Source organism: Centrocercus urophasianus, unplaced genomic scaffold, assembly GCF_019232065.1.
Source record: "Centrocercus urophasianus isolate 14NV4802_14NV808 unplaced genomic scaffold, USGS_Curo_1.0 seq_30, whole genome shotgun sequence".
Taxonomy (NCBI): Eukaryota; Metazoa; Chordata; class Aves; order Galliformes; family Phasianidae; genus Centrocercus; species Centrocercus urophasianus.
This window is the reverse complement of record NW_024884867.1, coordinates 11,095,649-11,120,594: the sequence shown is the minus strand read 5'-3', so window position 1 is coordinate 11,120,594 and position 24,946 is coordinate 11,095,649. Positions and strand designations below refer to the sequence as shown.

The window sequence follows — 24,946 nt, the reverse complement described above, 5'->3', positions numbered from 1 at the left end:
GAGGAGCGTATCGATCGGGCAACAGAAATGATCATTTGTTTTTCTTCCTTGATCCGGAAAGCAGAAGGAAGCCTGCACAAAGGAAGCGGTGGTTGAAGCAAGGCACGCTGTGCAGAGATGCGCGGTGTTGCGGTACCCAAATGCCGTTATTTAGTAGAGGCACGCCGTGCCCAACCGTTAATGAACGTCTTTTCCTCCGACCTACGCAGGCCGTCTCCTCGGAGCCGTGCGGACACAGCTGCTGTGCTGCGGACATGGGCTGCACGGGGCAGCTCCGACCGGCTCTGCACAGCGCTGACGGTACTGCCGTGCCGCGCCGTGCCGGTGAATGTTGCCCCACTCGGCGCTCCGTCCGGGGCGGGGCGGCGCGGCGCGGGGCGGGCGGTGCGTGGGAGCGAGGCACGCGGCCGCCGCCCGCGCCATGTCGTTCCGCCGCGCCCTGGCGTTGGCCGCCTGCGGGCTGGCCGGCGGCTCTGCGCTCTTCTCCGCCGTGGCCGTGAGCAAGCAGCCGGCCCGCGGAGACGCCGAGCCTCGCCCGGGGGGCTCCGCCGCCGCTCCCCCCGCGCCGCAGGGCTTGCTGCTGCTGCCGCCCGCCGCCTCCTGCCCGCCGGGCCCGGGTTGGATCGAGCGGCCCGCGGGCGGCGGCGGCTTCTGGGACAGCAACTGGGACCGGTGCGTGCGGCGGCGCGGGGGGCGGCACGGGGCCGGCCGGAGGGAGCGGAGGCCAACCCGGGCGGGGATGGCGGCGGTCGCGGCGCCCTTCGGTCGGAGCGCCTCTTGGGTGCCGCGCGGCCGGACGGCGCCTGTTGCGTGGGGGCGGAGCGGGGCCGGGAGCCCCGAGGGCCGGGAGCTCCGCGCCGCCGGAACCCCGCCGACATCTTGCAGGCACCCGGCGGAGCCGCGCCGCGCAGTGCGGCCCTGCGGCGCTGTGCGCTGTGGGTGGGCGCTGCGGGGGTCCGCGCTGTACCGGGGGGCTGCGAATCGGTTTAGCGGCGGCTGTCGCCACATTTATTGGATTTATCTCTCAGTTATAAGCCATAATCTGCGGGATTCCTTTTTTTAACGCGGGATTTTATTGATCGCTCCAGCTCGGTGGTTTCAATCCGTTTTGCGATAGAATTGCTTAAGCCGTCCATTTCGGTGCTTCGGGTGCGTGGAACTGCGGCAGGCTTCTTGGGTTTTGAAATTCCTGTCTCTGTGTTCCCTCCCACAAATGCTGTTCCGCACACGCCCGTCCAGGCGCGAACCGCTGGCTCTCATCAACCTCAAAAAGAAGAACGAGGAGACGGGGGAGGAGGAGCTGAGCTCCCGCCTGGAGCACTGCAGGGCGAGGGCCACCCGCCACATCTTCCTCATCCGCCACTCGCAGTACAACCTGGACGGCCGCGCCGATAAGGACAGGACGCTGACCCCGCTGGGTACGTGGGTACAAGCTGGACGCTGTGCTCCTCGCTTTGGGCACGGAGATGGATGGATGAGAGCTGCTGGCCCGGCAGTGCAGCTCTCCTTCGGGTTTTGCTGCCAAAGCTTCTTCACGGATCCCTTGTAGCAGAAAGATGTTGCAAACGTGGTTTTTCCATTTTTGATCTTCCAAATCCAAACATTTAAACTTGCTTTACGGCATTCAGGAAAACACTGGCTTGTGAGAAAAGCATAAAGGAAGTTTCCAGTTATTGTAAGGTTTTTGAGCAGGTTTTCCTGCTGGCCAATACAGTTTCCCTTGGCTGTGGCTTTTGTCTTAAACTGAGCTCCATAGCAACCTTTGAGGTAGAGTTCCCATTAACCAATGGGTTGTGTTTGTTAATTTGCTGATTTATTTCCTGAAGGTCGAGAGCAGGCTGAGCTGACGGGACACAGACTAGCAAGCTTGGGATTAAAGTTTAATCAGATCATCCACTCCTCCATGACCAGAGCAACTGAAACGACTGAAATTATAAGCAAATACCTCCCAGGTGAGTGACTTCTGTTAATTTCTCAGTATCTTCTGATCCTTCGGACTACTTCCAGTGGGATTCTGAGCTAGTCCTTGACTTACAGTGTAGCTGAGCTGTTAGTAATCAACCTCTAGACCTGTGTGAATGTCTGTAAAGAAGCTGACAGCCCTCCTGTGCTTGTTCCCAGTTTCTCTTTAAAACATCAAGGGGGAGCTGCCCCTCAGATGCTGGTACCTGTGTGTGCTGCTGTGTGGGCAGCTCTGCTGGTTGCTCTTCCTTTATGCATTTTGTAAAGCTAAGACTGCTGCAGGTCATCAGGAAAAAATAAGAAAAATGTGTTGGCTGCAGAGTTGTGGGCCTGTTTGCATGAACATGTGCCGTAACAACTCCTTTCTGAAAGGCATTTAATATTCTAGGTGTCAAAAAAATTAGTACTGATCTGCTGAGAGAGGGAGCACCTATAGAACCAGACCCTCCCGTCTCCCACTGGAAACCAGAAGCTGTGGTAACCTTTACACTTTGTTTCATGTGTTTTCATTTTTATATCTTTGAGTATACTTTATGTGGACAGTGGTAATAACTTGTGGTGAGCTGATGCTTTTCATCATAGACCTTAGATAAATGTGGTTCTTCCTCCTCGTTAAGTGTACAGAACCCCTACAATAATTAAAAATCTCTCTGTGCTAATTGAACCTCAAAAGAGTGCATCTGTGTGGAGAAGAAATCTTTAGAAGATGTAGCCAACGTGCAAACCTGCTCTGAGCTGTGTTTAAATCTGAACTCTGTGCCATTAGCAGTATTATGAAGATGGAGCTCGAATTGAGGCTGCATTTCGAAACTTCATTCATCGAGCTGACGTAAAGCAGGAGGAGGACAGCTATGAGATCTTTGTCTGTCATGCCAACGTGATCCGCTATATTGTCTGCAGGTGTGTGTCGGACTGCATGCTCACCTGTGTTCTTTGAAGGTGGAGTTGTGCTCAGTTAGCATTGGTGTATTTGTTGCGCAGAGCTGGGAGGACTTTGTGTGCTGTGTTAGAGATGGCTGGAGGTGGGTGCTCACAGTAGGAGCAGCTGATCCTGCAGCTTTGTCACACGGTGAATTTGGAGATACAGGATTTGAAAATTAGAACACTTTCAAGTGAAAATGGCAAAGCTGGGGACACTTGATGCCCTTTTGTATGTCTGAGCAGTCTCTTTAGCACCACGTGCCTCTGCATCACAAAAACTGAAGATCGTATCTGGAAAAGACATAGATATCTGGAAAAGGCAGATAGAGCACCCACCTAGCTGCCTCTTTTTGGGGAGATGTGAATTTGATTCTTATTTAATGAAAGACTGATTAAGTTTTGGCAATTCCTTACTAGTTGTTTTTGCAGTACATACAGATGGTATTAGTGTGTTCTTTGCAATAACATCGAGTGTAGGATTGGATGGGAGAGGGCATCTTCCAGCTAATGTCAGTGTGGCCTGCGAAGGAGAAAAAAGTTCTGCATCTTTGCCTGTCTCCATATCCAGTCAACCAAGTTTGTTTGAATCCTCTTTCTCAACAAAATGCTGTCTGTAAGATAATGTGTTTTGAGTGGGACAGATATGATTAAGCTGATCAATAACTGCAACAATTTCAGTTAATTTTTTTTAGCTGAGCTAGTTGTGTGCCAGCCTGCCTATTCTGCAGACTGCTTAGACCTCTTTGAAATTGCTGTACTTAAAGTTATTGATCAGGTACACAGAGTATTCTTTTGTGTGCCAGAAGAGGTTGCCTTTCTGCTCCCTAGGCTTCTGAAATACTTGCATGCTTTTTCTCATTGCTTTCTTCCATCTTCTTTTCACCGTACCCTCTGTATCTGCCATTTCAGGCTATCTCATAGCAATTGAATGCAATCCACAGTGTTCCTTTTGAGTCCAGCTTGACTGTAGCTATTATCTGTTCTTTCAGGTTTTCTAAAAGACCGCTGTGGACTCAAGACCAGGTTATTCCTTGGCACCAGATTGAAATGTTTGAGTCAACTTCATGTTTTCTTGAGCTGTTTACCTGCAATTGGTTAAACTCCTCCTGAGGCTGTTCAGTTAGGGATTTTAGAATAGCTGGAGACTGGGCAGATCTGTGAGACTGCATTTCTACAGGAAGCACAATGTACTTATTCTTTTCACATCTGGGGAACAGTGTAACTGATGGGAAGTAGTTGTAGCCACTGGCTTCTGTTAGCACACGCTGGTAACTAGAATGAATTAGACATCACTGTCTCTTCTCTGGTGGATTTCCTTACACTGTTTAGTCTTATCAGCAGAAGTAGTGCTGCTTGTGCCTTTGGTCTGCTGGAGAAGAGTCTCTACCTGCCCTGTACAGCATTGCTTAGTGGTGCTGTGTTTGGCTCAGTGACCAGCTGAACCTTTGGCATGCGCCATCCTATTTGTTCCCGGGTTGCTCAGAGCACTCCCAGCATCCAGACTACATTACACCTTCTACCTTCTATCAATCTGAATTAATCCTGTCTACATTAATCGCATCCATCTGCTCGAATCTGCTTATGAAAGTACATTCTTGGCACTGGTCCAGTTAGACCAAAGCTGCACTTCTGTATTAATTAATTGCAGGAAAAAAAAAAAAAATCCCAGGCTCTGTAGGAGCATTTACATGCAAGCTGCAGAGCCACCAACAGCTTTTTTTTCCTATTTTGAACAGAAAGTGATGCTGTCAACACGTTAGTACAACAGTATTAGCAATATTTTGATGTGTAACAATATTTGTCTTTCTTTCTTGTTTCTTTTCATAACAGAGCACTGCAGTTTCCCCCTGAAGGCTGGCTGCGAATGTCTCTGAACAATGGCAGCATCACTCACTTGGTGATACGGCCAAATGGGAGAGTGGCCCTTCGAACGCTGGGTGACACAGGTTTCATGCCTCCAGATAAAATCACACGCACCTGAGGAGTGAAGGTGCTGGCTGCCTCTGGACTCTTTGCACTCATACACTCAGCTACAGTACCACTAGATTTTTATATGTTGTGATGCTGTCTTAAAAATGTCCTTCAGCCCCTTTGCCTCCTTCATGCGCACTCATATCTGCCTTCCAGTAAAGAAAAGAACTCTAGGCCTGAAGCTGTCCTGTCCTCAGGTATTCCCCAGAGCTCAAAGCTGAGCTGTGGAATACAAAAAGAGTGAATGTCTGTGTGCTCAGCAGCTGCAAGAGCACCGACTTTTTATTCCCCTGTGAATTCCTATAGCCAAAGCTTGCTCCTGTGGATATTTTTCTTGTGCAGGAAAATAATTGCTATGGGAACTGTATGAACAGCCTTGTATTGCACACTGCAGCTGAAGATGTGCCATCTTGTTTCAGCTGTTGCAGAGGAAGTGGCAAAATGAAGGTGTTCTGCTGTTGAAAGGAGAAAGGGTTAAGGCTTCTATTTTCATAAGCTGAGGAGGATGTACGTTTTTGTTGTGTCACTGTTCCACTCTGCTCTGAGAAGCTCATGTAAACTGCCTGGAGGTTGTAGGCATAAAGAGGGTAAGAAAACATTTGCCTCAGAGGTGTGGTGCTAGCATTAACTGCTGCTTATACTGAGTGTTCCTCCATCCTCAGGAAGTACTTTAAACTATTCTGAACGTTATTTTCTCAGCCTCATAAAGCCTTCCATTAAAACTTGATCTGTAGAAAGATGTAGGGATGGGATTTGTAGCAGTAAGACAAAAGCAATGTAAAGCAGTTTTATCTGCACATTCTTCTCGTTACTCTTATATTTACAAGGAGTAAACTTTTTTCCTTTTGCTTTCTCCCATGGATTTCTTTTTGTGGATTCCTTGCTTTTGGTGTAGAGAAATAGCAGCACTGAATTCAGGGCAGTAGTACTTAGGTCACAGGTTCTTCAGGATTGGGGCAGAGAGCTGCTTAAAACTGCAGTTGCCCAAATGATGACAGGGCGTCTCTGGTCTGGCTTCTCTAGACCAGAGCTTTGTGTAACCACCAGGCAAATGCTTTATGCTGAGCTAAGGTGCTCCTTTCAGTGGCTTTGGCACAGCTGGACTTGCGTAGGAAGAATAGAGGTGGCTGAGAATAGGTAGCATTTTTGAGAGGAGGGCTCAGAAGCATTTCATCTTACCGGTGTTTGATTAGCTCACAGTGCCTGTAATGCTGAAAAGTTCTGTATGCATGGTCTGCTGTGGTGATTGATTGTGCACACACTGCAATATGGTGGACATAAATAAGGTGTTTTATTGTCTATAGATTTTTCTTATCTTCAAAAATCTTAGAGGAAACCCCAGGCTGGCTCCTGTCAGAGCTGTGAGGCGTGATTGTGGCACACCACCCAGCAAGACAAGGCTTAATGTCTTGTTTCTTACAGGACTGCTACATCAGAATGACTCCAAGGGAACTGGGGCTCATGGGGGAATAAAATATGGTCGTTGTAGTGCAGCTTGTGGGGGCAGCAGGAAACTGTTGTGGTGTCTGTCTCATTGATGCAATGAGAATAATTTATCAGGTTTTTTGTCTATTAACTTTTTAAACGTTTTGAATAAAATAACTGGTCTGTCTTTCTTTCTTGTCCCTTCAGTTGAATAGCAAAATGTTGTGTCAGTTACCACTGCCTGGAACAGGAACACCAAACCTGTAAGATGAAAGTTCCATGCGCTGTGCAAATATTGCAGAGGTGCTAGAAAGTCTTCTCAAGGTCAATGCTAAGTAAGTGCACTCCTTGTTTGTTCCAGCACTGGTGGGACTGGTGTCTTCCCCCCTCCCTTCCCAGCCCTTTGTGGTGTCTGGCCACACTGCACATCCAAAACGCGTTTGCACACATAGAGAAATCAGCACTGTAACAGAAGTGCTGAGTCACGGCCTGAAGCAGTGATGGAGCACCTGGTGGGAAGGCAGGGCCAACCCAGGGGAGCTCAGGTTCAATGATTGGAAGGGGTGGAGCCAGGATCCTCCCCTTCCCAGACCTCATTTAAGGGGTGGCAGTGGAGGTGAGGGTATCTTGCTGGAGATCCCTGCGTGCCTGAGGCCTTCTGAAGGTAGGCAGATTTTCTTTTGTTTCTGTGCCCATGCCTGCTGCACTGGGGCTTGTTCTCATTTGCTGTAGCCTAGGATTGTGCTGCCCTGTTATTATTGCTGTATTTTCCATCACACTGTAGTCCTACAGCCACTTTTTTTAGCAGCACGTAAGTTGAGGTGTGGGAGGAGCATTAGATCTCAGTGTGTAATTTTGAATGCATTCAGATTTCCTCCTTCTTGAACACTGTGGTCCTACTTACATAGTGGCACAGTCAGACTGCCCTGTGCACACACACACACACAGGCTGTGTTAAAGAGTCCTGTTCAGCTGTAACTGGCCTGCACCTGGCCTTGATCCCAGCTGCTTATCACCTCCTGCCATGAAGCAAACACAGCCTGACACTTTGAGCACTCGTTTATTTTTGAATAGAAAGCAAAGTAACTGTATTTGTAACATGACACTTGGCTAATTCAAACAACAAACAAAAAACCCTGATCTTTTGCACCTTTAGAAGTGAACTGAAGCAACCCCAGTCTGATTCAGTGTCTCCACAAATTCCATTCTTCACAACTGTGAGTGATCAGTTGCTACATAAACTGCTACTTTTAAAAAATAGCTGAATTAAATATATTGTTTATTAGAAAAACTACCTCTTAAAATGCAGTACAACTGGAGTAATGCAAATCGTGTAACAATTAAAAAAATATTCTCTGGGCTGAACCAAACCAAATTACAAAGTGGAAGGCAGGGGATTGGGGGGAAGTGCTGCGGGGCTGGGTAGTGCCTCTGCCTGGCTCGGTGTGTACACACAAACATAGCAGTGATATACATGGAAATATTAAAAAAAAAAATCTTAATGTAAGAAGGACAGAAGGAAAAAGTACTACTTTGTTAGTGTCAGTCTGCTGGCTCTGACAAACTTCACAAAAGCACAATGTTGCCCTGTGAGGAAGGAAGAAGGGCCAGGTCTCTGCACAGCTTAGGACAGGAATCTGCCTTTATGCTTTTACCCATGTTGTCAGGTGATTATTTTCATTTAGCATGGTAATAATTTCTGCACAATGAGTGACATCGTTTATGTTGGATTCATTATTAAAAATAACCAAACCCCTCCCAAACCTTTTAAAACTAAAGCTGTAGGACTGTGGGCCCTGCAAAAGCACCTGGAGAGCACAGAGACCTCAAACAACAACAGAATGCTGAGCAGTCAGTTAGCTATGTTGTAGAGTATGTTTTTTCTTAAATATCTGCTCAGGAATGACCCCCACAGCCAAGCTGGGTGCCAGGAGTACCACTGAAGGGCAGTCCTTTGGTAAAATGGCTCTTCCTGATGTCCAGATAATTGAAAAAAGACATATTATAAAGAAGAATCTCAGTAAGTTCTTTTAAATAATTAATTTCTAAAATAGGAATGTTTTTCCACAGTGTCAACCTGTTGCACCAAATAAACTTAGAAAGAGACATTAAAATATCTTCAATTTAGAAATTTCAGAAGAAAAAACTTTTGTGCCCCACTGTAAGTAAGTGAGTGGATGACACATCTTCACTTTTAAAAGAACAAAAGTGTAATTAAAAATGTATGTTACAAAAGGCACTGTTAAGCTTGCAAAAGCACTAAGTGCATTTTTTAGGTTTCTACCAAATAAGGACCCTGTTTAAGGGTGTATGGGACAGCTGCTGCAGTGTGTGCTGGCCACAGAACGTGGCAGCCTGTGGCTCCTGCTGCCCTGCCTCTGTGGGTCAGCCCCAGTGACCCAGCACTGCACGATGGCATCCTGCCTGCAGTTACTGTCTCCTTAGGTGTAGAGTAAGGTTACAAAGTCCAAGGTTGCTTTTACTCTGTGGCACCAGTGAATCCCAACCCATCCTTTCAACTAGCACGCCACTGGCAGGTTCTAATTAATTTTTCTAGTTAGTTTTAGGATGTGAGGATAAGACTGGTTGCCTTTTTTTTTTTTAAACAGAAAGCTCCCTTTGAGTTTTGAAACTTCAGCAGTGTACAGCCAAAATGAGTGATTCTTTCAGGAGGCTAAAGAAGGAATAACAGAAATGGGTTCCCACGTCCAGCCTGGAGACACAGTGGCAGCTCAGATGCGTAGGCCAGTATCTGTAGTCCTCTCTTAGCAGCTGGGAACTGAGGAACTGTATCATGAGTCACTGGAGAGCACTGTACTGCATTACAGACTACACCATTAAGGTACATTACTGGTAAACTTGCTGAAATTATTGCTGACGTGCTTTTAATAACTAATTATTATGTTCTGCAAATGAGAAAAGCTGTTGTGGGGAAAAAGCGACTACTTTTAATTTTTTTAAATCTTCAAGCTACCACTGAAAGGATTACCAGTATTTCTACAGTGCCCTTTTACTAAAACACTCATTACATCATGTTAACAGTCTCAGGTTAAGACTCAAGGTTTGCTGTGTAAATACATGCATACATCTAGAAGTATGTGTGCATATATATTCGTGTGTGTGTGTATTCAACTGTCTCCATCAGCCTGCTGGCTGAAACAACTCCTTTCTGGCTATGTTGAAGGGTCCCACATTGGTACCCCACACTGGAACGCTGTCACCACCCAGGCTTTGTTGCAGGCTTTTCCAGTTGCACATCCCCCCTGTAAGCAGAACAACATTTTACATCTTGCCCTTAATTTCTTCTAGTAAGGTTTCTAGTAGGGTTTTACTGATGTGCTTCCTTCAGCCTACCCAAGCAAAGAAAAGTTGCTGAGGGCTAATGAGGTCGTTGTGCTAACGACAGCAGGTGACAGTGAAATGCCACCAGCTCTTAGACAAGGTTCAGCTCATTGCCCTGGGGGCAAGAAGGGAAAAGCCATAGCTACTGGACAACTGCACTGACCTCACTAACTTCTTGCATATCACCAGGAATCTGTCATCTCCTATATGACATAAAGACATATATTCAGTTTTTGTAACATACATTTGTCCTCAATTGAGGAAAAATAAATAGCCGAGTGCAAACCTCGTGTCACTTGAGTAGCATTGTAGTTTTTTTCCTTCACTCTGACAAAGAAAATTCAATTAAAGTTTCAGGAAAACGAAACGTCGTTTAGTGGGCAGGAGGCTCTGAAAAGTAACGCAGTTTTAACACAGAGTGGTTGACACAGGCAGGACTGTAGCGGCCAGGGCTCCCCAGATCTGGAGAGAACGAGGCAGCATTGCCATGGCTCCCCGGACTTCCCGTCATGGGACTGCTTCTTCCTGGACTAGAATACACTGCAGCATTTGGTGGGCCAGCAGTTGCGCTTTGGGACCTGAATCTTCCCTTTAGTGATGGACTTGGCCAGCTGAAAGAAAGACAAAGTCATTTTGCGTTACGAATGGCAAAAAGAAGAGCAGTCATTTTCCTCAGAATCCCTTGCAGAAATCGTAGAAAAAAATGCACAAGCAGAGAACAACCGGAACGGGTCGTAGCTGGGATTGAGAAGAAAAAGAGACAGCACAGTATGTGCCATTTATTGAGACGTGTTGCTTAATGAGTGAGATGCAATTTGCTCCAAAATGGCCATTAAGAAATAGGTGTGTATTTGTGAAGCATCTCAAGAAAAGGCTTCAGGATCTAAATGTGTATGTTTGGTGGCCCTGCTAGGCAGGGGGGTTGAAACTACATGATCCTTGAGGTCCCTTCCAACCCGGGTGATTCTGTGTGATTCTGTGATCAAAGGTGACCATGGCTCAGTCAGTGCCAGAGCTACCAGCATGGATATGATTTCTCTCCCCACCTTCTTTTGTCAAGTTCTCCTTGTGGTGGCTGCCACACAAGTAATAAGATAAGGTGGATACAACAAATATATTAAGGTTTTTAATATGTACGGATGCAGGTAATTTAAAACCTTTTGAATTACTTTTATCAGACAGCTCTGGTCTTTGTGTTTTGCTTTAGGCAGAGGTACCACTGTACAATGAAGGAGCTGACAGAGCAAGCTTTGGCACTGTCAAATAATTAGTTCAAGGCATAGTTTTTAAACATTGTTATGTGATAGAACAGTGATTACACCTAAAAGTCTTGCATGCAGTTTTAGCACTTTAGAAGAACGCGTTGAACCTCTCAGACATTGGAGTAAGAATGAAAAAGAAGCCTATTAATTAGCCTATTTCATAAAATTAATCACAGCAGGCGGGGAACAAGAGAATTTGACTCTGAAAAGTGAAGGAGTGGAACAAGGACACTGCATCAACCAGGCATAAGAAATAACTGCCTATCTATCTCTACCCCACTGGAAATGGATGTTTTCTCCCACCAGTACTTAATGGCTCTATTTCAGTGTGCTCTTTGAAACACAGCCAGAAGCTGCTGTTTGTTTCCAAGTGCCTGGCACACACGCAGCTTGTCCTGCTCCTCATCTGTATCCCAAAGCAACTGCACTCAAAATAAAATGTATAAATGTGCACAGTACCTATTCAGGCATACCAACTACTGTTACCATTATTTGTGTAGCTTACAGTGACATTCTTTCTAAAAACTGACCACATTCTGTAGTTGACATTATTCATTCCTTTGGAATAGGGTCACAGAATGTAAAATAAGATGCATGAAAATACTGAATGAACAGCCCCCTGCACATCAGCCCCTGAAAACAGTACAACATTACTGTATTGCATCCACAATGGAATTACCACCACTGTTATTGTTACTGCATAAATCCTTCCTTGGACCTAATTAATAAATCAGCAACTTGGCACCTTGACCAAGGAGAAAACACTTGTGCTACTGAAAGCGTTGCTTTCTGTCTGTGTAGCCTGTACAGAGATGCTGAGGTTACTAGGAACTGCAGCATGCTCTGAGGAATTTTGATTGAACCAGTAAACTTTCCTTATTAACAGATACCAGCCAAAATATCGTGCTGACTAATTACTGAAGCACACCTATAGCTAATGCAGTTCAGTATTCCTAATGAGGTATTTCTGAGTAGTGAGGCCTGAAATCCTAACTGTTGAAGCTGTTCTGCAGTTAGCCCACTGAAAACAATATTTCAGCTCATTTGTTTGACTTTGCAGAAATACCTTTGCCTGTCAGCTGAAGTGTAGGACTGCACCTTGTGTTTCCATCTGTAAATGGCAGGGTACTTCTGGGAATCGATCTGTACTGCTTCGATAGCTGCCAAGACGTCACTGTCCAGCTTTGATGGACGCTCCCTAGAATAACACAGAACCAGATGAAAGGAGAACTACACATTTGTCCAGGCAGTGACATCCCAATTCCAAAGCACTTCTTATTCTAATAAAAGCAAACAAATCGGCAGTGTTCCTCTCTGCACTTCCTTAGCTTCTCTAGGAACACTTCTCAGCAGACCCAGAAGTAAATGACTGCCCATTACTATGCAGCAGCCTCATTTGAAAAAAAAACCAAACCTCTGAACATGTAATCTGAGGACATGCCAAGAGTGGTGAACACTATATTAATCTAAGTCGGGCTCTCCACAAGGTTCCAAGCCTGGCAGGTGAATGGTAAACAGCAGTCTGCTGCAACTGTAACTAGGAAACAAAGAGGTTCTTCTGCTCCTTGTGTTTTAGCTAGAGTTAGGTCATTAACTGCAAGAGAACTACGTGGCTACTGTACAAACGTTGGAGTACTTAATAAATGAGTTGTTGCTTAGTATCACATGATTTCAACCTTGCTGGTGATGACATTACAGTTAAGTATCTCATTTTGCATATACGGAACACAGGGCAGAAATAATACGTACCCAAGCAGAAATAATTTCGTAGAGTTGTCGTTTGCCAGTGAAGTCTTCAACAGAAATTTCTGGGCAGGTTCTTGAGACTGTTGTGCCTCATTAGGCTGGATTCCAGATTCCACAGACAATCTTTCCCTTCCTGACTGCATTTTATATTCTGTCCTTAGCTTGGTCTCTCCAGGCTTCCCTGTAACGCTTGGCTCAGAAGAACTCGCTGGTGAAGCTGCGTAGCAGGATTTATCCAGCCAGTCCTTGGGTATTCTAACCTGGCTTGTTCTTTCAGGCAGAATTCTCTCGTTCTTAATTCTTTCACTGATGGTATTTGATTCTCCTGCACCCGCTTGTGGCTGGAATGTTAAGCTTTCAAATTCTGACATTAAATTGCAAACAGGTGACACAAGGCAATCTTCTCCGTCATGCACATGCTTTCTGTCACCAATTATCCTTTCGCTGGCCACAGGGTTACAAAATCCATTTTTGCTGGAAGAAACCCCCTTCTCATAGTGCCTGGGCTGAGCTGATGTTTCTATGATGTTTCTGGTGTGCTCCATTGACAAGATTTCACACTCAGCATCTCCAATAGCATCAATGCTGGGTTCCTTCAGCACAACAGGTGGGCTGTTATTCCGTGCTGCGTTTTGTCTGTTTTTAATCTCTTCTAAGCTCATGTCATCATCATCCTCATCCAAAAACGCTCCAACAGAAATAGAATTGCAGCACTTTTTACTCTTGCCTGGAAATAATTTAGTAAGAATAATGTGTAAAAAGACTTGCAACTCCCATCAAGTAAAGTGGGAACAAAAACACACCTTTCACCACAAAGTGTAAAGGATTATTATTCTGTTTTAAGAAGTTACTTATTCACTGTCTGTGGATTACAAAATTCCATGCTCTACCAAGGAATTTCCAAATGCTCTGAGTAAAAAATATACTGCAAGTAGAGAGGTCTTCTTACAGGAATTTCACTTAGGGGCTACAATCACATAAAGGACATCTTCTGAGAGCTGTTCTAATTCTCCCACATCCATGTTGTCCTTAGCTACTTTTTCAACAATATAATCAGACTGTTTGGATAACAGATGAACGACAGCAACCACAACAGGTGAACAGTCTCCCTGGACACCGTGCTTTCTCCCCTCCCTCTTCTCCCTAGGTACACCCTGTTGTTTGTAACATTTGCCCTGTCCTTACCAGAAGGATGTGGCGTTTTGTGTCTGTTGCAGGTTTCATTTTCCCCTGTTTCTTGCTGAGCCTTTTCGCTCATTTCCCGATGGCTCAGGTACTCTTCTAATTTTCGCAGCCCCTCCTGGGAAGACAGATCAACAAAACAGCCCAGAAATTCCCAGTATTCAACCCACGGGAACCCCAGTTCATGAGCTAACTCCCTGCAATAAATAAAATAAAACGAATCATTTGTGAAGACATGAATATTATTTTGACAATAACTTTTTCTGAACACATTTTATCAGCTATGAGCAGGAATATAAATATGCAAGTAGGCAACAGAATTCTGCAACAATCAACAGTCTGCAACAACACACAGTTGACACACACACATTGTTACCAAGCATGCTGTAATCTACTTTTTCTAGACCAGTTTTCCATTTTTTTCTTGTTTTTACATTTAGCAGTGTACATATTGCTGGTTTTAATCTGATTGTATCCAGACATCAGACAGAGATGAATCCACACTAACGTAGGCAAAATTTGAACAAGACTCCATTCAGTAGCTTTTTTTAATTGGGAATGGAAGAAAGTAGGAGGGAGCAAAGGCTGACTTAAAGGAAGAAATGCAGGGCACTTATAGCAAGGTATGTTTTCTGCAGGTGCTGCTGATACAAAGCATTTCAACAGCAAGGACACTGCAACACAGTTCAGTAAAGCAGAACATTTGCATTGGGAACTTTCCATTCAGCTATCTTTTAACAGGGGAAGTACCCTGTGCATAGCTTTAAATCTCCTGGGATTTGAATTTGAGAAAAACATTCTATACATATCATCAGTAACAATTTAAATATCTCTTTACTTCCAAAGCTGGACAGCCAAACCAGGTCCCATGTTTTTACCTGAACTATTCTGTTTAGACAGAAGTGCAGTAAAAAATCCAACTGCAATATACTTCATAAAATATTTCCAGCAGTATTTGCCTAAAGAGTGTGTTTTACTATCCAACTCAGTACAATTGTTTCGCTTTTAATTACTCTATTGTTAATTTTCTGTGCTGATACTCCATTAGATACCTTCCAACTCTTTCAACACCTCTTTCCAGATCAGATTTCCTGACGTTGTGAAAGAAGCCAGCTCTGTCTCGGGGTGGAGTCTTCCACAGCCTGCGAAATTCTTCAGCCTTTAAAAAAAGAAATAGTTTTTTAAAACTCTGCCCCAACATGGAAGTTAATCAGTGCTAAATGCTTCCCTATAGCTCTAGAAAACATTTTGCTGTGCTCGGACTCAGCTTCTGCCACTGGTATTGCTCAACTCTCACTACAAAAGTCTCACCAGGGATCTAAAGGCAGATACTCCTCCCTGTATGTTTACTGATACATCTCATAGCTTACTTCTGTGGTCTCGTAACTGCTTGCTTATTAGAAGAATGACAATGATATATAACCACCTCGAAGCAACCTGGCTAGATATGAAGTCTAACAGGTTTTCATTTGTGTGCAGTGGGAAATAAGAGGCATGTCTTACAACACTGCACTTTCATTTCATGACACACACTCTCCTGGTCAGTACTTTCCAAGGCACAAAGGTGTTCTCATATACATATTGCTGGTTCCACAGACTGGAATCAGTTACTGTAACATGTTCCTGCTGTTTGAACACTTGAATGAAGGGATTTCTGCAAACTCCCAAGCTTTATGCCTTTGTGTTCAGACATCAGAAGTATCTGCCAGCAATCAAAGTAACGCCTTACTTACACAACATACAAATTTTTTCAGAGTATAAAACATGTTCACATTTCTGTCAGGTGAACAGAAAACTGACCAAAGAGCATCTTTAGAAGAAAAGAACACAGTAAGCATTGCAGAGAAACTCAGACCTGGAAGAGCTCAGACATCACACGACATCTCATGCTCCCACTGTGCCTGCAGCGGCCCTACTGCCCACATGCTCATATTAAGCAAATGACTCATTAAATGCCTACTGATTTACAACACATATAACTGGTATTTCAGTGTTCCACCTGAAAAAAAAAGACTGTTTTCTACTATACAAGCACAACTCTTCTAGAACTATCCAATATCTACTATTTGCTTGCCAAAAAACATCCACATGAATTCAGTAAGTAAAGTTGAAGTGCTTCAAACTTTCAAACAGAAAGGAGACCAAGAATTTTTTTAATCCCATCCACAGCTCCACCTTCACTAAACAGCACCGACGTCACACGAAGTTCTCTTCAGCTCCTTACCTTGGAGGGACTCATGGGGCCTGCGAAAGCTCGTATGGACAACACGGGATCTTTGGGGCTGCCCGTGTACCTGGACAGAGCTGCCTGGGGACTTTCATCTGTCTGATCCGGTGACCACGGCGCCCCGATCACAGGAGCTGAGGAGTTGTCTTCTGCTCTCAGGAGTGGCACATAGTATCGACCTGGAATAAAACAATACCCAGCTTTCTTAAGCTGATCTTACATCAGCTTGCTCTTTCCTCCTAGAAGATCAATACACCTGTATACTTAACCTTAATCTGACTTCACTTTATCGGTAAAACTCAAATATAATTCAAATTCACTGTTTCAGTGTTTATTGACTGCTTGCAGATCCTAGTCCAGGCTCCCTTCTGTCTCAAATGCAAAAATACATGCACTGATACATACAACAGTTTCTAAAGGATTTTCACTCAGCTTCAAAGCCTGTTTTACAGATGCCTGAACTTGCATGTGACAGAGAGGGAAGACTTTCATGTCAGGGAAACCACACGGACATCAAACATGACCAAGGAACCTCTGGACCGTGGAGGTCTTCTGTTTGATTTAGGAGAAATGTTTTCTGCTGGAGCCATGCTGAATAAAATAATGCCTATGTTACAGAGAGCTACGAGGAAAACCCTGCAATCCATACAGCATGAGTACCAACCACATAATTTAAAAGACACAGTAAGTTTTCTGTTCCCAGTCAGTTTTAGAGCTTCTCTGATTTTTACAGTACTGTACAGCAGCATCTCTTATGGGCAGGAATGCAACAGAAAACCAACAGAAAACACTGAGAGTCTGACAGAGTATGTCACATGCCTGATGTAGTTTAAACTGAATACTGACCTTTCAAATACTCTCTCAGTTTTTCTTTCAATTCTGCAGATTTATTCTTGCTTCTCTCACAAACTACCTGTTAATAAAACATTAGTGTTTTACTAATAAAACAAAAGACATCAATTTCCAATCAACTGCAAGGTATTTCTCAATAGCCACACTATTGGCCTTCAACCATTTCATCCAGTTCTTTTAATTCAGAGTGTAACTGACCACTACAATACACACTTATCCATAAAAGAGGTACCATAAACAAAAAGCAGTGAATGCTAACATCCAGAACTTTGCTCTAGAGATAATCAACACAAAATATTTGCAATGTTCCCAGAGATTTTCATTCTGAACATGGCACTGGCAGCTCAGCCTGTGAAAGAAGCAGTCTGTGAATGTTCAAAGTTGAAAAACCCTGCTTTGGCATTTGACTTTGTTGTGGACACGGACAGACTTACTTCTGCTGGAGTTTGATCATATTTATTCCTTGAGTTTTTTACAATAGCCGGGTGTGAGGTAAGCACATTAACCACATCCAAATTGCCAAACTTGCAGGCAAAATGCAAAGGAGTATCAAATCCCTGTGACATTAAGAGAGAAAATTCACATGTATTTGAAAACATCATAAAATCAGTACCGTATGTTTTGTTTTGAAGCTAGGGTAAGCAAGCAAACAGGGCTCATAACAGATCCTTTCCCATAGCACTGTGGAACAACGACTGTTAAAACCCACAAAACCCATGACCAGCTATCTTTTGCTAAAATGGTCCCTTCCCTCTTTTCTTTTCCCTTCTGTTTCCTTCTGGTAGCTTTCACAGGCATCAGGAACCGTCCCACATCCCAAGTCTCACCATCTTATCCGGTGTATTGAGGTAAAGGTCAACGATGTACCGGATGCGATTCCTTAGCATCGCGTCGTCGTCGTCCGGATACATGAGCCGCATGAATTCAGGATTTTCCAGAGTCTCCAGTAACTGCTGGCAGATAGCAGGCTGGTTCTCCTTGGCAGCAACGTGCATGACGTTGTACCTGCACCCCTCCTGAAAAATAAATCAGAACTAACTGAAATCCAACTGCTTGCTTACACCTGCACACAGGGAAGAAGTGAAAAGCAGGGAAGCACATCCATCCCAGTTACACTTATCAGGCCTCAAACTCATATTACTAGACCAGAACTTGGAGATATACATTTATTTATGTATTTATTTTACCTGTACAACTGTTGGATTGTCTCCAGATCCAATAAGATAGCGAGGATTACTCCAAATAAGTTCTGAAAATGTTGATACGTCTCCTTTCTCCACAGCTTTCCGAAGCTTAGCAGTAAGATCCTGGGTACGTGGACTTTTGTAACTGTTGGCCCTTTCCTTGTTAGCAGTTTCCATCTCAAGTGAGCATAAGCCATCTATTAAAACACAAGAGTCATGCTTCTAGCTGCTCTCTTTTCAGTGATTGCTATTTTCATGCCACCAGCATAAGCACTTAATCCAAACTATCTATTAACTTTGCATCTTTAATGTAAAGAAGTTTCTTTAAAAAATAAAGATTATTGGCATTTTAAGACCCTGGTAGTGATAGGAGGTAGGGAAGAAAATACAACATAATTGACCTATAGAGTTTTTTAGTCCAAAATAAAGTCTAAAACAGCCTCACAACAACCAGCCTGCTTCCACCCAAGCCTGAAATGAAAGTTCAACAAGAACTTCCCGTCCATGCAGCCTGTTAACATTTCAGCTTCAGAAGAGAAGCAGTATTTTTTAGTGCAAACTTCAAGCAAAACTGTACAACTATCATCATTTTTTAAAAGTAACAAATTTACCATCAGGCCCATTTCAAAGTATTCAGAGGTTTCAAAATACTGCTCTGAATTTTTTTCCTGTTATTAGCACACTCCTAATGAAGGGACTGATTCCCTTCTCTCAAAGAATTACCACTCTATATTGTGTCTGCTGTACACAGATGAATATCCTCCAAACCTCTGTTCAGTGATCCTGTTTTCATTGGAGACAAACACAGAGAGGACTTGCTTGGAGATGGAAAGTAATCACAGATTCCTTTAGCAAATTTCTCAGCATCTTCCCTGTTTGAAAACGCTTTGAATCGTGAACCTTTAATCATCTTCACAGCTTGGAGAGCTTCCTTCTTATCTTCATAAACGTGTATTCTCTCTGAAACACAGTACAGCCACAATTCAAGCTATTCAAGTATTCAGCTATTCAAGTAATCTCAGATTTGTTCATAGAAACAGTCTGAAATTATCAAGCCATCCTCACAGTTTGGTTTCTCTACAAACATGGCCAGAAAATCAAAGTCTATTTAAATTTTACCTCTAGAAAACTGAATAGAAGAATATTACACATTGCAGGGGGCATCAGGGGATATCTGTACAGTGCTCAGACCTTCACATTCACCAGATGTGAGCGCCTGTTTCATACAGGTGAGCCTACATCAACAAGAGAGCATTTCACACCTAGACTGAAAAGCGAACCAGGAGTTTATTCGCCCTGCATTTCTGTCCCTGTTGCTCTCTACAGAGAGTTCAGCTACCAAATGACCCGTTGCCATCACTGTAAGAACCTCTAAAAAGAACCTTTGATATTCATCAAACCCTTCTCCTTCCTCTCCCTTTGCATTTAAGTTACTTTGTTCAACTAAAGACATCCGAATGTCGTTGGAACGAGAACAAATCCCAGTGCCTCAGAGGACCATCCTGATTTTCCAAAGTGACTGAAATGAGTCAACTGAGAGCACAACATTAATTCTAAACTTTAAGTAACCATGTTACTAAAATCAATTAATGTTAATGCTATTGATCACCTCCTGTAACATCTTCTTTAACATCTGTCTCCTCACTGCAGTACCTAAGCACCACTGGACTCTCAGTCTCAGTCTGTTTGACTACAGAGATTGCTAGAAAGACTTCACAGAATAAAATTTCAATTTAGGTCCATAATTATAAACAGAATAAAATACATAAAATACGTATCCATCCATAAGATACATTTGTTAATAATAAAGCTTAGTCCTTTCAAATATTAGCCTGACGTTTAGTATTTCAGTACTAATTCAGATATGTCCATAATTAATTCCTGCCAATTAAAGCACACACAAGAGAAATTATTTCTTTTTTTTTTGCAAGGCTGCTGCTACTAATTTTCTCTCTCCCTTTCTCAAAGAAGAAAAAAGATGGAGTCATAACAATTTTGATCACTTGAAATCATTTGCATTCATGCTTTGCCAACACTTTTTGCCCACACTTGGTTTCCACCTGCTTATACCAACCTCAACTGACAACGATATGCAACTGAATGCTATGGAAAGCATTGCTGAGGAAAGAGTATTTCCTTATACTGCCTGCCACAAGAAGCACACACTGGATTTGAGCAGATCTGAGGAGCACACAGATGCTACTTGCCATTTCTTGCCAGGATGTCATCATAGACGGGGCACACGCCGTAGTACAGCGGAGGGTCTCTGGATGGTGTCTGAGCACTGCCTTGTGAGCCAGCATGCCCTGCCCCACAGGCTGGAGCTGAACAGTTCATGTGTGCCACAGCTTCTTCTTCTGGAGGGTTCAGCCCGACACAGTACCCAAAGTCGACCTCTTCAGACACACTTCCATGATGGTTGTGATTCACTGCAGCAGTTTTCAAAGCTGTGTGTGTGCCATCGGACGGGTCGCTCCCAGCAGCCCCCTCTGACCACGCAGACCCTTCTCCTTCCAACGTTCCTTGCTGCTCCAATAAAAACTGAGCCAATTTCTTCTCAAAGATAAACCTGGTAGTCGAGGTGACAGGCCCACACTTCAGCCCTGCTCTTACAACTTCTTCTCTAAGCTCATCAGGGCTGAGCTGCTTCAAGCGGGATAAGATCGCATCCATCGTTATCTGACCTGGAGGAGAAAAAGATGAGATCAATTGCAAAGTCTTTTTCCTATTATTTTAATGCTGTATTAAACCAAAGAAAAAAAGTGTCTCTTAATTTTTCTGACTCCGATGAGATTAATGCAGTTACAGAGAAGGCAAAATGTTTTCCAACTCATTAACAGTGTTTAAGCCATCAGACTTACACTGTTTCTTCCTCCTCTTGTGCCTACCCAAAAGAGTATTTACAACATACGTTTTGTTCTCTTTTGCTCCTTTTAAGTTTCATTAGGACATTCATTGTGAAAATTTAACCCAGAACATTTATGTCACTGTGAAAATTTAACCCAGAACATCTATGTCTGAAAATTGATGACAGATATTATTTCACTCCTGTCAAGAAACCAACAACCTGTGCATAAAACGGGGCAGAAGGCCACATGGCTGCAGTACAGTGCTGGTTAGACAGCCCCTACAGCTGGAGCATGGCTGTCTCTATTGCAGGAAGAGTTTCTCACTGAAAAACATAACACACACGTGTGAGGCAGCAGCCAGGGCACTGCCTCTGGCAACGACTCAAGGCTGGAACTATTGACACAACTTGGTTTTTCCCAGCTCCTGTTGAGTGATCAAACAGTCAGGAAAGTGGAGCAGCTGACCTTTCCAGGTTTCCCTCCCTAACTTAGAGCAGAAATGTAAAAATTTCTCTATTTCCACAGGGAAATCCTTCTTTCCAGTGTGACACTCAGTGCTCCTGCTCACCTTCCTCCATCTTGTCCACACACCCGCAGCTTCTGCACAAGCAGCAAAGAGACACTGAAAGCATCACAATGCCAACACAATTCCGTGCTGTGAGAAACCTCTGACCCTAAAAAAACAACTGAAAATAGAGGATTCGGAGAGCTCAATAACATAAGAAGCTTCCATGTCATTTCATTAGATACTACATCCAACCAGAAGAGCTGTGCCTTCCTCCTGCTGCACACTGTTAGCAGTGACAGCTTTAGGACCGAGATGCTCACTGCCCCACCAGGCCATGCCCCGTGCTGGCACTCACAGCATCTTTAGGATCAACTCAAGCAAGCTACTGCTTCACAAGTAAAAATGTTATTGAAATGGTTGTACTTGCACATAGAGATACAGGTCAGTGAGACTGTGCCCTTCTATTCAAAGCAAAGGATTTTCTACAATCATAAAATGGTTTGAGTTGGAAGAGACCTGTAAGATCACCTATTTCCAGCCCCTTGCTATATGCAGGGACACGTCCCTGCAGTGCAGGCCGCTCTCAGCCCCATCCAGTCTGGCCTTTGATGCTTCCGGGGTGGAGGCATCTACACAGCCTCTCTGGGCAACCTGTTCCAGTGTCTCACCACCTTCACTGTAAAGAATTTCTCCCTACTATCTAGTCTAAATCTCCCCTCTTCCTGTTTAAAGCCATTATGGCGGTGTTTGAACGCGGTATGTGAAACACCTCATCGGCTCAAGTGCTCCCTGCTTTAGCAGCAGTGTTGCAAGCAGCCCTCAGCACCAACCAGAAGATGCACCAAGACGTGTGAGGCCCTCTGGGAAACCAAGGCAGCGCTGAGCCAGCAAGCACTGCACAGAACAGAGCGGGCTGCAGCACTGCAGGCACTGCGCCCCAACAGCTCAGCCCTCCTGCCAGCATTCCAGCTCAGAAGAAATTCCAAAATCTCACCTTTCTCACACAACTGCACAGCCACCACTTCTTTTTTTCCACATGTACTGCCTGCAGCCTTATCACAAAATACACCCACAAACTGTACGTGACTACTTTGCATATTAAGTTGTCCAAGATTTAGTTGGTAAAGAACCTCTTAATATAAAAAAAACTGGAGCCTGCCTAGCTTCTTGCAGCAGTGATAATAGCCAAGGGAAATCCTGCCAGAGACTGAATTCAAAGCTATTATGCTTCTGAAACTAGGAAATACCATGAAAACAACGCTAGTGCCAAACTTCAGATCGATTCCAAGTAGCACAGCCTGGCAGGTATAGGTGTGTGTATATGTATGTGTATGAGTGTGCGCTATCTTCTGTGCACAGTGTTTTCTTTTAAGGTCTGATTTCAAACTTGTGCTTAGAGCACCTGCCTCAGCCGCAGGTTCTTTCATCAGTATGAAGCAGAAGCACACTGGAAGCATGGGAAGTGAGAGCAGGGCAGCTTCAGGAGCTGAGCCCCACTGCATTCTCCCTCCCCAGCAGCTCTGGAGCCACCTAGCCTCCTGCCATCGCCTGCCTGCCCGTGGCTGAGCCCACACAGACCGGGCTGACACACCTTCTCACTTTCATTTGACACTTAATCTTCAAGTATTTTGAGGTTTCTTTTGGTAGTTTTATGTTGCTGTCTTTTAATTAAGGGATAAAGTCATGAAGTCACGTAAGAGAATATCAGAAATTGCTATTCTGATTGATAGTTTTCTTTTGGAGATTGACTGCAAAACCACAATAATGGTAAAAACTTAAGAGCAGGAGAGTTTATGGTAGAAACACCTCAATGAAAAATAATTAAAGATAATATTATATAAAGCCTGAAGAATTAATTCAGGAAATGCTCCTGTTTCAGGGTTCAGAACCAGCCAGGGCCATTCCAAACACTGCATGAGAGCAGACACTGGAACCTGCATAACCATAGACACACAACGTGCAGGCACACAAAACCCTTCTCCCGGCGCGTGGTTCAGCAAAAAAACACAGTAAAGGACCAATTTTTCTGGTGTCTTATGTTCTAGTTGGATTACTGCCTAGAATTCAGCAGCAGCAGCAGAAGAAAAAGAACTCATTTCATGTGTCCATTTCACATGCTGTAGACTGCACACAACCAAATCCAAAAGCGAGGTGACAAAGCAGACAGCCAGGGGAGCAAACAGCCCTCGGGTTACGGCCCTGAGCACAGACAGCACTGCAGAGGTCAGTTCTGTGGATGGCTCTGTCACCCAACGGCCAGAGGTGGCACCCAGCCGAGCTGCCTGCATGTCTCACAGCAATGTAATTCCCTGCTGGGAATCAGCGGGCAATTTCCTCGGAGCAACACTGCCCAGAATGCTCCAGAGCAGTTCATTTATTCGAGCAGCAGAGACCAACTTTTTTTAATCAACACGATGATGGACCACACGGGTACTCGGCCTTCCACACTGCAGCTGTTTTGTTGTGCAATTCACACTCTTTTTAAAAAAATATGGTTTATTTTTAAGATCCCTATAGTTCACTTAAAAAAGCAACAGAACACCAAAGAAACTGACGACAACGTATTAATTTTTAAAGGCACCGCCTATTTTTATCCGTCCAAATCAGAAGCGTGCCTTGCAACCCCACACACCCGTCTGTTTTAAGGCAATTACGTGACAGCTTTGCACGGATGGCAGCGGGCATGACACGAGCCCGGCGGTGCTCAGTGCCTTCAGGCACTGCAGGCAGCTGCACCCCCCGCTCCCCCCCCATCCTGCAGGGCCGCCCCGCCCCGCACCCAGCGGAGCCGCCACCGCCCTTCGGAGGCTCTGCCTAACAAAGCACAACGGGGGAAAAAACGCGTTTCTCTTTGCTCGCGGCAACAACGTGAACAGGATCCGCTTCCAGAAATTAAGATCGATACCGGGACAGAACGAACCACCGACACCAGAGCACAGCAACACGGCTCTGCCGTCCCGCTTATCAAAACGAGCAGCTTAATCGCAGCGCCGCGCAGCACCGCACACACGAACATCCTCGTTTTCCCCCAGCCCGGGTTCGGGACACGCCCGGCCGGGCGCCCACGGGAGGACGCGGCGCCAAGGAGCGGCCGGAGCTCAGCGCACCGCCTGCGGCCGCTCGGCTGCCGTCCCGCCCCGCGCGGCGGACGCGGGCGAACCGAGAACGAGGTGCGGGAAAGGCGGCGCCGAGGGGACGCAGCGCGAGACGCGAGGAGCGGCCGGAGTTGTGCCGGGCCCGCGGGGCGCCGCCCGTGACCGAGGGCCGCCGATCGGGCGATCCCCGGCGCGGCCGGCCCGCGCTCCGCTCCCACTGCGCGCGGAGCCCCGGCCGTCCCGCCGCTCTCACCTGGTCGGCTCCCGCCGCGCCGCGCTCTCTCCGCTTCGCCGCGCGGGGTCGGGCAACGGAGGCCCTCCGGCGGCGCCCCGCGCCCGCCCGTCCGCCCGTCCAGGAGCCGCAGCAGCCAGCCCACCGCGCCGATCAGCGCGCAGGCGGCCAGCAGTTCCCAGGCCGGC

General features: G+C 45.2%; 2 protein-coding genes across 5 annotated transcripts; one reads left to right on the top strand and one right to left on the bottom strand.

Moving 5' to 3' along the window:
• Positions 1-421: 421 nt before the first annotated feature.
• Positions 422-16,932, top strand: PGAM5 (PGAM family member 5, mitochondrial serine/threonine protein phosphatase). 4 transcript variants are annotated; one of them, XR_006170543.1, is made up of 8 exons: positions 422-672; positions 1,240-1,418; positions 1,827-1,952; positions 2,351-2,439; positions 2,729-2,862; positions 4,714-4,873; positions 6,487-6,614; positions 15,981-16,932. XR_006170543.1 is itself a non-coding variant. In XM_042828670.1 (6 exons), exons 1-6 carry the CDS (start codon positions 422-424, stop codon positions 4,862-4,864), a joined length of 927 nt encoding a protein of 308 aa, XP_042684604.1. In that variant the 3' UTR covers positions 4,865-6,466. The 4 variants fall into 4 exon arrangements, 2 of the variants coding, with proteins under 2 accessions (XP_042684604.1, XP_042684603.1); XR_006170542.1 differs by lacking the exon at positions 15,981-16,932 and adding an exon at positions 8,889-14,979; XM_042828670.1 differs by lacking the exons at positions 6,487-6,614; positions 15,981-16,932 and having other exon boundaries at positions 2,732-2,862; positions 4,714-6,466.
• ANKLE2 (ankyrin repeat and LEM domain containing 2) lies at positions 7,324-21,596 on the bottom strand. The gene is made up of 13 exons (XM_042828668.1): positions 21,492-21,596; positions 20,282-20,758; positions 18,843-19,034; positions 18,078-18,271; positions 17,718-17,906; positions 17,325-17,447; positions 16,885-16,951; positions 16,036-16,217; positions 14,864-14,970; positions 13,815-14,008; positions 12,633-13,356; positions 11,950-12,081; positions 7,324-10,232 (listed from the first exon to the last, which is right to left on the bottom strand). Exons 1-13 carry the CDS (start codon positions 21,553-21,555, stop codon positions 9,995-9,997), a joined length of 2,883 nt encoding a protein of 960 aa, XP_042684602.1. The 5' UTR covers positions 21,556-21,596; the 3' UTR covers positions 7,324-9,994.
• Positions 21,597-24,946: the final 3,350 nt, after the last annotated feature.